This window comes from Aythya marila, assembly GCF_965140915.1.
Source record: "Aythya marila genome assembly, chromosome: Z".
Lineage (NCBI taxonomy): Eukaryota > Metazoa > Chordata > Aves > Anseriformes > Anatidae > Aythya > Aythya marila.
In genome coordinates this window covers 87,341,455-87,354,134 of record NC_139080.1, presented here as the reverse complement: position 1 = coordinate 87,354,134, position 12,680 = coordinate 87,341,455, and the positions used below count along the sequence as shown (strand labels likewise).

General features: G+C 34.3%; 1 protein-coding gene across 4 annotated transcripts in view; it reads right to left on the bottom strand.

Annotated features, from left to right (window-relative positions):
• Positions 1–12,680, bottom strand: part of ZCCHC7 (zinc finger CCHC-type containing 7) — a 116,521-nt gene that overhangs the window by 10,968 nt on the left and 92,873 nt on the right. For all 4 annotated transcript variants that reach the window (XM_082782930.1, XM_082782932.1, XM_082782931.1 and 1 more), the window contains one exon: positions 11,860–11,895. In XM_082782930.1, coding sequence (XP_082639056.1) covers positions 11,860–11,895 — 36 coding nt within the window. The remainder of the gene's footprint in view (positions 1–11,859; positions 11,896–12,680) is intronic.

Genomic DNA, 12,680 nt, shown 5'->3' with positions numbered 1-12,680 from the left:
TGCAAAACGTTATTTAAATAGGATGGTGCATTAAACTTCAACTATTTCTGATGTAGCTCTCAAACTACAAACCTATCTTTCTTCTATTTTAATTTTAAAGTAAGTTAGCAAACACTTCCTTCTTAATCCCCAGAGACTATCTATGCAGTGACACAAATGCACAAATTTATGACAGTAACAAATGCTCCTCTGAAGTAACGTGCAACATTAAGTGAAATCGTTTCCTGGAAAGATATTATAGGTATCTATATTTTATTTGCCATCTTAAACATATCTGGGTCTTTATGACCTTATTTTTAAAATGTATTTCCTTTTTACATTTCCTGGTGCAAATGGACTGCATAAATAAGCAATGTGCTATGAGGCTTCAGACTAGCCGATAAACCCTTTCAATTTTCATGCCAGCTTCTTCTTTTGTAATTCAAATCTGGCTGAAAACTGGCAGCTCTGAAAACTGAAACAAGCACTGCCACAAATACCTTGTAATGCTATCGACCTTGTCTGCCCATGCAGTGAGAAAGGGGGATGCATATGTGTCTGCAGTCATCCAGATAACACAACTCATTTTTTTGGGGGGATAACAGAAGCCAGCCCCGGACTGTGCACCAAAAGCAGTCATTACCAGGCAAGCTAGAGAATAAGTCTCTTCAAAATACACAGCGCATTTAAAAAACATATACAGGGCTCAGCCACTGCTTTCATTACCAATTTTAATTTAGCTCCTTCAGTTTGCCAGCCAGATAAACTCTTTAGTGCTGTTTTTTAATCTATTTGCTACATTTTATGTTTAAGATTATAGTAATATGGGACAGGAGAAGGAATCACTTTTAGAGGAAATAAAGAAATAGATCCGCTTATCAGCGCCCATCAGAAAGTTCATTAATCAGCCAGGCTTTGTGCCCCCTAAATTGAAAGGTTAAATAATCCTCTCAGGAATATTTCTCGGCACCACCGCCAATTGTCCGGAGAGAAGCTGCCATTCACAACACTCTGGATCGGTGACAGGGTATTTTACCACTGTTTGGACCCCAAACAATGATGGACAAATGGCCTGGCTTACAAAGAAACCTTTTAGTACAAGGATGGAAAAAGGACCACAAGCTTTGAAGTGGGGTGGGGGAGGTGGGAGCAAGGGAGAAGAGGCAAGGGAGGAGGAGGAGGAGACTCATGCATGGGGACACATTTTATATGAATGTTTATTACGAGACTTGCCAAGTGTTTTTATATATATACACTTTCAGACATAGGCATACAGAGGGCGCTTACAGGCGTACACTACACACACACAGTTGTGGCAATAAGCACATGCATACTTACACATACATTTCTACATTAATCTGAGCACAAACATTTGCAAAGCCGGTAAAATCAGAAGATGAACAGAACTAAAGCATGGTTATATTTATTAGTTAATACACTGGGGAACACAATAAAGCCCAAGGTTTTAATTTTTACTGTCATTCTAAATGATTTACAGCTTCCTTTCTATCTCTTTAACCTTTATGTCATGTACTAATCATCTTTCACAATCAGATGAAAAAGGAGGAAGTAACACACTTCAAATAACTCTCTTAGGCAAGCATTTTTAATAAATAATTATTTTGAAGTGATTTCTGATCACAGCTAAATTTAGGTGAAGACAAGCAAATGAAAGATAATGCTGCGAGAGCACATGAGATAGAACAGTGGTGCATAAGAAGTGAGTTTTTGTACCCCATTATTTAGAACGGGGTACACTCTAAGTAAATAATCCAAGCCTTTCTCTTTAAACTCCCTGGCACCTAGGCTTCAACCTGTAATGTCATTTATTGACACACAATTTTAACTAATAATTTTCCTTATATTACCAACATATTAACTGTGCATCTTAATGTTCATATATTTCACCATAATTTTTACTGTTTTCTCTATTTAAGAGCATCATATATATTCAGTAATACTGTAATTATTTTTTTCTAGCTTTATAACAAGCGACGTCATCCAGAATATGTCCTTGAAGAAATGTCTGACAGCCTTTAGATAACCATTAACAAAGAAAAGCTTCTTCCATGTCCTCACACATTTTAAAATGATTCTGTTACTTAAGGCTGTTTACTTCTATATGACTTGGGACATTCTAAATAGTCTACAGTGTCTAAAAATGGATCACAAAATTTCAGATTTCTCTTCTCTCATATCACACAGATACCTCATTGCTCAAAGCTGCTTCCTGCAAACCAACTTTTGAGTATCTCACTGTTGTCACTTTCCCTCTCTTTCCCTCCTCATACCATCATCAGAAAAGCAGAATTAATTCAAACAGGCTCTCATCTGCCATCAGAAGAATTCAAACAGAAACTAGATATCATGTGCAAATCCAGTGTAATTACTTTCAAAGAAGAAAATATTTCAGGATTATCAAACAGTCCTGAGAAATCCTTCAGCGCATGTGTAAGTTCAAGCACAGGCAGTCACCATTCATTTTTTTAAACACTGAATAAAGTTACAAATACACCTGAGAAACAGAATTAAACTGCAAAGTTGAGAGACAAACTAAAATTGCCAGTGTGCAAATTATTTTCTGTATAGCTAGATGATGATGAACTTCTAACAGGCACAGAACCCCTAAGTTTCACACATACACACACACACACACACAAAAAAAAAAAAAAAAAAAAAAAAAAAAAAAAAAAAGAAAGGACATAAGCAGAAGCTTTTGGACTTGATGCTGCCTCCGAAACCTATCAGTGACTTTTTTTTTTTTTTTTTTTTTTTAAAATGTATCACCTATGTACTATAAAATAGTACCTCTTCTTGTAAATCTTTCCTCTCTCATATCTCTGGAGAATCAAAACTTGTACAAAATACATCTGTGACATACACAGTAATATTGCTCTGGTGCTGTCTGTATTGCAGAACCACAGCAGATAGAACAATGAAAAGGAGCCTCATCAAGTTAGAGGCAGATCAGACTATAAAGTAACATAAGTAAAGAAGCAGCAAGAAAAAGTTTTTCAAATTTTGTTGGAGATGAAAGGAACAGCCAATGACAGCAATGTTGTAATTTGTTTCAATGTGAAGTGCTGCCAAGAGAAGTAACTATTTGTGCCCAATTGAGTTATATTCATGTCTTTTGGATTATGTTTGTTATACCTATGGATAATATATTATCCAAATAACCCAATGCTCTGACACTAATCCAGTAAGGTGGCAAAACAGTACATACTTATAGCATAATGACGTATACAACTCATCACTTTGAACAGGCCTTCTTTAAACTGCCTTTATGCTTGAGTTTCCAAAATATGAAAACAGGAACAGAGTAATTCTGTCACTAGGAATGTATCTTTTTTATTCACATGCCAGGACTTAACAAGCATTTTAATATCATTGACTTGATAGCCCCTCTCAGAATTAAATCTGTGATCACTTTTAAGGAATCCTAATCTGTAGATTATTAACATGATCAAGCATAACTTGAGAAAGTTACAGTCTAACATGAGCTCTTAGCTGTTCCTAATACATGGATCATTGACAAGATGAACTAGCAGTTCTGGCAGAGAACATGGACAGTTGCATACGCTTCTGCCATAGCAGAGCTAAATAGACTGTCAGTGCTAAACACCTGTAAGATTTTAAAATGCAAAGTATTTGTATGATAACATGCAACAGCTTCAGTACTACTAACGCACGTAATTTACAAACTGCTATTGAGTAGAGATGTGACAAGCAAAGTATGATTCATGGTTACAAAATACGTGTAAACAGTCGAGAGATATTTATGCTCCAGTGGCATTTTAGACTTTTTCCACTTTGCAATAGAAAAGTGCAGCAAAATAAATTTTATATTAATTACCTAAAAGTACAATTCATATATATTTTAGCATATCTGATAAATCACATAATTACTGGTTTACTATGGAATTTTAAAAAACTAATTCTAAGTTCTAATAAAACTGAGAAAAAACACCTTCATGTCAAGGTCAGAAAAATATTTTTCAGGAATGTAGGAACTTTAAAATGAATTTTTACAAATAAAATTTACTGCAGAAAAAAGTCACATAATACTGATTTTTTTCTCAACTAGAATCCTGTTTCTAAAATGCATCATGAATCTGATTTCAGCTTGAAAACTGCTAGTTTCCTTATTTAGATTGTTAAGACTTGAAATAACGAAAATTACTTAAATGGTTGCAGAAGTTTGTTTTCTCAAATTAAAGGATGAGAGAAGAAAATGATTACTAAACCTGCAAACATTAATAAAAAGATCAAGTTAATCCTTTCACTTAACAGAAGTGCAGTTATGTGTGTTAGGGAAAAATTTCAGCAGTGAATCTTACCATGATTGCCCTGTTTTCTGTTTAAGTTACTACTTATCTAAGAATTTTGTTGTGTCACAAATGTAATGTATGCTGGGCAAAGAAAGTAGACAGTAGTTTATATGTAGGGAATAGACTAATCCCTGCCAACAAGTTAGTAGGGGTGAGAGGCAGCTCTTCCCAGTCTTCTTCCAGTCGTGAGCTCATTTTACCACCAGGATTGCTGGCATAGCATCTGAAAAATGCTGCATACTGCACAAATAACTTCCTAGGCACTCACAGGTTAGTTAACCACATATTTTAATATTCAAACTATTACAATATATAAAGCTTCTGATTTCCAACCCCTTCTCTTCTTCTCTTTTTCCCAGTTAAAGGCAGGGTCAAAATACACAATTTCACAGAAAACTGAGTTCCTTAAATGTGCATATGTTAAATGTGCACAAATGTTCCTATAATGTGCATATTGAAGTTAGGGATCCTCGGGGGGATGCTACTTATCAAACAGTTTGAAGAGGTTATTTGGAACCCCAAAATCAGAGCAATGGAAATTATTTGGTTCAGTCAGCCAGGCTTTCTATTTTCCCCAAATCCCAGCCTGTTTCCAGAAATATATCAAAATGCAATTTCTGGTCAAGATGTAATCAGTCTTTAACCCTCAATTTAAAAGCACCTTTTATTTTATTTTCTGGGGAGGCAGATGGGGAAGAGCATGAGACAGATAAAACGTTAGAGAAAGCAGGCATGCTTTCTACCATGCTTAAATGATTAAGGTAAGTGACAGCTGATTACTGTGCTGCTGGAGGATTATACAGTCCATCCAAAACAGCCTCTCAGGTCCGTGCCGGAGTCTGGAATTCATAAGAGTCATTTTAGCTTTCTGGTCTAGTGTAGTAAGAGCCAGATGCTGAGATGGGGTAGCTCCTACAATTCTGTGATGTAAAAACAAAGAGATTTCAGTAAAGGATCTGTCCTCCATAATAAGGAAGTACCAAAAAACTGTAACTCTTTCCCATGGAAGAAAGTGCAAGTGCAAAGGCATGCTGGCATTTAACAAATTATCAGTTAGAACTTTCTAATTCAAGTTAATCAACACCCTCATCCCAACATCATTCCTCATTCAGTACTCGTAAGCGGCTAGACGCATTAGGTAAAACACATTACTTCCTGAAAAGACAAACTCTAAGCAGTATTTTTTGTAGACATTGTATGTTTGTATAAAGATGTTTAAGCTACTTGATTTTTCTGTATTATTTTAAATACAGTCTTGAGGAAAAATAAAAAAGGAAAGAATTCTTTCTAATAATATTCCTTACTGAAAGCTACAGAATAGGATTTGCTCAAAATAAGTTATTTCAGAACCTGAAAGCCCTTTTTTTTTTTTTTTTTTTTGGTGTGTCATAAAAGCTATCAGAAAGATTACTATTTTTTGTGAAATACATTTTCTTTCAAGAAAAACAGATTTTAGGTTTAGTTTTCTGACATCCTCAAAAATCTATGAAACTTAAAAGAGAACAATAATGTGGGACAATTTATAAGTAGTACGGAAAAATAAAAACAACATAAAATGAAATCCAAGAGACCTTTTAGATAGAATACCAACCACCTTTAGCATACTCATTTCCACCAGAACTACTGTAAAGTGCAGGCAGACATTTACAAAGCATCTATCTCAGAACGGCACTTTCAAAAATGATAGGTGGCTAAGCCTTGAACAATGCATGCATATAATTTAAAAACAAAATACCTGCTAACTGTTATTAAACATCTGTTCCACCTCCTTTCCTGGCTAAAAAGGCAACCATAAATTCTCAGAAAATATGAAGTTTTCATGCAACCCAAGAACCACGCAGTCACCTTTCTCTCCATGGCAAGAGTGGGGACACTTTCATGTTCCAGGTGTCCTCGTTTTCCCCCAGTCTCAGAGGAGATAGATATCCTCACTCTCAACTCATATTCCCAGAAATTCTGTGTTGACTTCACTGTAAAATATCACACTGAATGGCAGCTTAAGTGTTGACATGAGGGCCTGCTCTGCATTTCCAAAATACGAGAAAATACACTGTCCAGAGCATAAACTAGGTGGCATATTTACTATTCATAAGAATTATTTTAAAACAACCATAATGAAACTTGTCAAATGCTGAAATCCATTATATTTAGCATAAATATGACAATCTAGTGGTCTGGCAACCTTGTATCATGTAAGGACCAGAGGAAATGCCACTGCCAATGTCACCACATGTTCAAAGCCACTGCAGCAGCCCTGTCCCTGCACATGGGCAAGTCAAGCTTAATCTCTTCCTGAAAATACTTGTACACCCATCCTTCACTGGCACAAAACATACAATGCTTCTCTGGAAAACAAACACTCTATCTCTTAAGCTTCAGTATATTGCACCAGAATAACATTTAAAATGTTTTCTTTACGAAAGCCACATTTTAAAGGATACAAATTGACTTTAAGCAACACTGCTTACATTTTTATTTCAGAAAAAATGTGGCAGGCCATGAGGGATTTTAATAATGGCACACAAAGAAATCCGAGCGCAAAATTTAAACACAAAAGATTCATTGTCCCTTCATGTCTTTTACGCACAGAGGCCAAAACAGCCAATTCCTGGTTCACCTTCTTTTATGTAAGTGGATTAAAAGTAAGATTAACAAACTGTCAAAAAGCATGTTAAATGATAGCTTCTGCTAGTTAAAAATTCTGGTTGTTCTAAAACTCTGTTGGTGGCCATCTTGATCTAGCAGCTTTAATATAAATGAGACTAGTGAAGACAGGGGATGGGGGAAGGAGTCCTTACTGCCAGAGCTGTACAAGGGTAGAAGAGGTTATTAAACATGAGCAATCTCTGCAGAAAGAAACCACCTAGTCCAAGCAGAATATGCTTTTTAACATATGCGTACATACCGAAAAACAAATTAAAAAACAAAAATTGTGCGCTGTCCATTTTGGGGACAGAATTTCATTACTCTGCATGTACTTTCTGAAGATGATACTAATAGTTGCCATACGAATTCCTATTTGATTATTGCATCCACATTTTCTTCCCGAGCTGGCCTTGCTATGTTCATTTTTGTATACCATTAGCCCCTCTGAACAATTAAACAGGATTGCAAACGCAGGGAGATCTATGTACAGACAGTGCATATTTTGTTTTATCTCAAAATATTGAGGTGTCCATTTGCATGTTCTCTCAGTACCGCTATCAGCTGCCACCAGGCAGGAAGGGTTTGAGCTTTGTTTCAGCCAGGCTCACATGAAAGAATTCACACAGTGCAGCTTCGCGCCTTGAGCAAAACATGGCTCGCTATGTGCTGGAAAAAAAAAAATCTCTTTATTTTCCAGTGATGTAATTTCTTGGGTTGAAATGAGAGTGCTTACAAAATACCTTTCATCAGTGCCATGAGGTAACCAGTAGTAAACCATCAGCCGACCTCCAGAAGGGGGGTTGGTCTGCACCCAAGGTCTTGTCCACAAGTACACGTACAGTACAAGTACACGTACAGTACGTAAACAAACTTTCTTCCATTAAGTGATGCTCCCACCAAGTATCAGCTCTGGATCCTGCTATTTCTCCAAAGCTATATGTGGTTAATATTTAATCGAGTTCCTATATTTAGCTGGCCATTTTTCAGAAATGGAAAACAGCTTTCTCTCACAAAACTCACAGCCGCAGACTCCACAATGAATGTCTAAGCCTGGGCTACGGCAGGCTTATTCTTTCCCTCCAACATGCTAAGATTTACTTAAAATGGGAGCTGCCACAGGAACTAGTTACATGACCAGATACCAAGTTAAATGCAGAAGGATGCTATCATTTTTTGTTTTTATTGATGGTATTTTTTTTTTTTTTAAGTATACACTGCAAAACTGAACAGAACAAATGAAAATTGTATGGTGCCTTAATCTCACAAGTATTTCCCCTGACTCCTTTCTCTGTAAATGCATGGCCATAAACTGTTTTCCACTTGAGTACAGAATATTTAATAAATGCTTCTACCTTTTGTGGAAAAATCCAAAAGAACAAGAAAAGGAAAAATAAAAAGAGCCAAACATTCTGATGATGAAAAAGCACCCCCAATATCCTTAAGATGTGGGAAAAAGTGATATAATGGCATGTTCTTTGGAGCTAAGATCACATTTCTCTGGGTTTGTGGAGTAGCTGGCATTTAGAACAATGAAGTTATACACTAAGTTTCCTAATAATCTATAACAAAAAGCTTTATGAGACCTTCAAATGCCCTGACACTGAAAAAATTATACTTATTATTATTTACACTGCAGTAAGCCATGATCAAAACTGTTTATCTGGATCTGCAAATGAAGTAATTGTGTTATTATTTGAATTGATAATAGCCTCTTTGATAAACATAAGCTGGTATCAAAACTGACCTATTTATTGCGGATAAATAAAAAGATACCTATATAAAGAAAAATATGTTTTGACAAATGTAATTTCCCTATTCTGACACAGGAGAAATATACAGAGATCAGGCAAAATGAGAATGATTTGCAAAAGTTTCTCATCACCATTTTTTTTTTTTTTTACAGAACATTTTTACTTAAAAGAGTTGAAAGAACAAGTTTAAAGAAACTAACCTCATCCAGTTATAAACCTTTGATTATCACAGATCCTTTAAATTTAAGCTTCCTTGAATACAATGTGATAATCTTTTCTTCTATCAAAGGGCAAATTAAAATATTCCACTTATAATCCTTTTTGCCATTTCAACTGCTCATAAGATTTCTTGCATCACCAGTCTATTTTGGTTAGAATAAGACATTTCTGCCCATATAACAAATTGTTTGTAATGTGCCAAAATTTGTCACCACAGCTAATGTAAACAAAAACCTACCACCATCCATAACAGCAGAATGGATTTATTATTTAGTCATTGTTCTAGTCAATCCACATTCCTGTGCAGGGGCTACAATAAGTCAATAGATGGCAGTCCATCTCTTAGGAAAGACACAGATAATGAATAAAATCACCAAAAGCTTCACAAAAGAGAAAGGTATAAGGCTGTCTGTTTTTTAACAAACATTCACAGTAATTAATGAAGAATACATAATGCAAAACATTTAGACAAATTTTGTAATGGTTCTCTGTAAGTAACATCAAAAAAGTATTCTTTTATTGAAAATTGGAATACCTTGTTTTATTTGTGCACACATTTACCTGTAGGTGTGACACTCATGATCAATTTACCAATATCAGTTTAAATCAATGGCTAAAGCACAGGAAAAACCCACTGTAGCTTCTGTTTGTTTCGTAATAACCAGGCAGTTTCTAGAGCACAGTAACAACCACAAAAGGAGTTTAACATGTAACTTGTAACTTGTGTTATTTTTCTTTAAACACCGTTTTGTACAGAAGCATTTATTCTAAACTAGGGAAATTATAATCTAATTTCTATACCGAAATACAAATGTGATGATACGGGAGTAAAAAAACTACTTCTTACTTATAATTCTTTACAAAAATACACAATATACATTATTCTATTAAAGAAGTTTTAATTCTTTCAAGAAAACTATTTAGTCTTTTCTGCTGTGGGTACAAAAAATATTTAAACAGAAAAATAAAAGTTGGGCCTCATACATTTAAACAACTCAGATATTACATTATCTTAAGGTATAAACTAATTTAAAAATATCAAGCATGTCTTCTACCACATAGCTTTTGAAAATTCGTCTTAATCTGACTATTAATGTAACTTTAAATGAGTCACAATGGCTCTTCCCATGCATAAAATGGAGAAGTGCAAAGTATTTCCCAGATATCATAACTCTTATTTACAGATAACTTGCAGTCTACTGGAAAACACAAAAGTATTTAGAAGTAGCTAGTGTCCGACTCCAAGCCTATTTATCTCTGTGTATCCATTTTTGACTACATTTCAAAATGTCTCTAAATAGCACTAATAATTTCTAAACAGGACTGTTAATAATACACTCTGTAACTATTTTATTTGTCTACAAGAGCTCTTGAACAAATGCTTTTACTTTTATACAAGGTAAAGTACTCAGAACACTTTCTACAAAATTCTTAGCTAAAATTTTCTACCTCAGCTACCTCAAATGTTTTCATAACAAAAACTTGGCCACTTTTTAGCTCTTCTGTAATTTCTACAAAAATAAATATTTTTGAAGTATTGATCACCACTGGCTTTTTGAGGAATCTTCAATGGCAAGCAAGAATAAAATAAAATGAAATCTTATACCTCAGTAAAAACAGAACCCATCACATTGCAGTACCTAATATATATATGTGGTTACTAGGCTCCAGATATCATAAACATTTCAAAAATATTTTTATATGCACCATTAAAAAATATAATGAAAATATTTGCTTTCTTGCTTCATGCAATTTAAAAAATACAAGCAGAAATATTCAGTAAATGCACCTATTCCTAAACTCTTTTAAAAAAATTACTACCTCAGTTCTGTTTACAAGTGCTCAGAGAGAGTGGAGGATTTCCAACGCTGATCGTTGTTTTAAAATGATTACACAGAAGAGAAAAGCAAGAGGTTGTCAGCACAGTTTTTCTCTAATTTTAGCAAAATCCAAAAGAAAAAAAAAGAGTATTCCACTATTACGAAGTGGTGGAGGCAACAAATTATAAAAGACATGCCATATTTATTGCTCATAGAAAATATGCACACCAAACACCCGTAAAGAAAAGTACTGAACAAACTTTTCTCCTTTATCCTGAATGGACAACAGTGATTAAAAATATATAACAGGTAAATAGTAAGAGGTAGATCTGGACAGCAGTGACAACAAAGATTCAGATGAACAGCAAATATCCTAGTATTTAAAGGTAGTTTTATATATAGAAGTTTTATAAATTAATGTATTCAACATTTGTGATACCAATTCTTTAAATACTGTTTTAACCAGTTAAATAGTGTCCCAGGCTTAAATATTAGCCAATTTTGAAAGCATTTTGTTTTATTTTTGTCTCTCTTTTACATAGGAGGAAAACCCTTAAGTAATATACCGCTACAGTTCAAAAAGTTTTTTTTGTTTTGTTTTGTTTTGCTTAAATGATTAAAGATCAACTCACACATGTCACAGAAGGATAGCTATATTCTTGGCAACTGGCAATCATCTACGAAAGTTTATAAAGTGTATTTCTCAAATTAACATCTCTCTTTAGCTGAGATTTATTTTATTCCTTTAAAAACAGAGCTTTGTCATTAATGGTGATTAATTACCAGAATTTGGGATATCTGAGATGGGATTATTGCTTCTGCTATGCATCTCAACTTAAAATTTAACTCTCTTTATATGTGTAAATGTAGTCATTGAGAGGAGAGAGTACTGCAAGACACTCATTTAATGATTACAGTATAAAAACAAAATCAGAAGTTCTAAAGATGTTTAAAAAATACTGACAGTGTTTCATTGCATTCTTCAGTTCAAAAACTCTTCAGATGTTTATTATCTTCTTGCAGAAGATGCTTGTCTATATTTTATGGTCAGCAGTTCACAGAAGAGTAAATAGGTTGGGTGTAGAAGAAAATAAAAAAGGTGTTTCTACTTACTGTTAGGTGATACTGCCTCCATATTTCTGGGCAAGCCTGGAAAATAAAAATATTGATCAGCTAGGAGCATGAAACAAGGTGCTTTACAGCCTGTTGGTTTTGGCATAACACAGTATCCACCGGTGTCGGTCACAGGAAAATAAGAAGCTTAACTGAAAGGGTCTGCATTTCAGCTTCAAAAACCTGGCTAGACAGTTTAATTGAATTTTACACTGGTTTAACACACTCCCTGCCATTGTCAGAAAGCCAGTAACAGTTTTCTCTCTCCCCTTCTTCTCTGAAGGTTAGAAGTTTGGGAGAGTAGCATGCTCTTAACTATAATAAGTATTAATACTGTAAAACAAACACAAATTAATTGAAATTTAAAATTTTCTGCGTTTTTACATTTATACAGTGTTTTGGAAATTAAATCACAAGGTACCTTCCTTTTATGTAGAAATAAAAATATTTTAGTATTTTTGTACATATCTCTATCCTAATCAAAACATAATTGTTACATGTAATAATCCTCAGTAGCCTAATGTCAGATGAGTTGTAAACAAGAAGCATAGCAGATTGCTTTAATGTTTCAATTTTTACAATGTCTTGCTTGCTTTTTTTATTATTATTTTTTTTTAAATAACTTGCAAGTCTTGCAAACCAACTTGTAAGGACAGCCCATTGTAAAATTTTTTACAGAGTAGATTCTCAATCACTACAATTAGACAATGGACCTAAGGAATACGTAAGAAAGAGGGAAGAGGAAAATGTGAATTTTCTTCTTTAAACAAAATAAGAATGTGCTAGTGATCAATGACATAGGGTAATTTCTCACTTGTTCT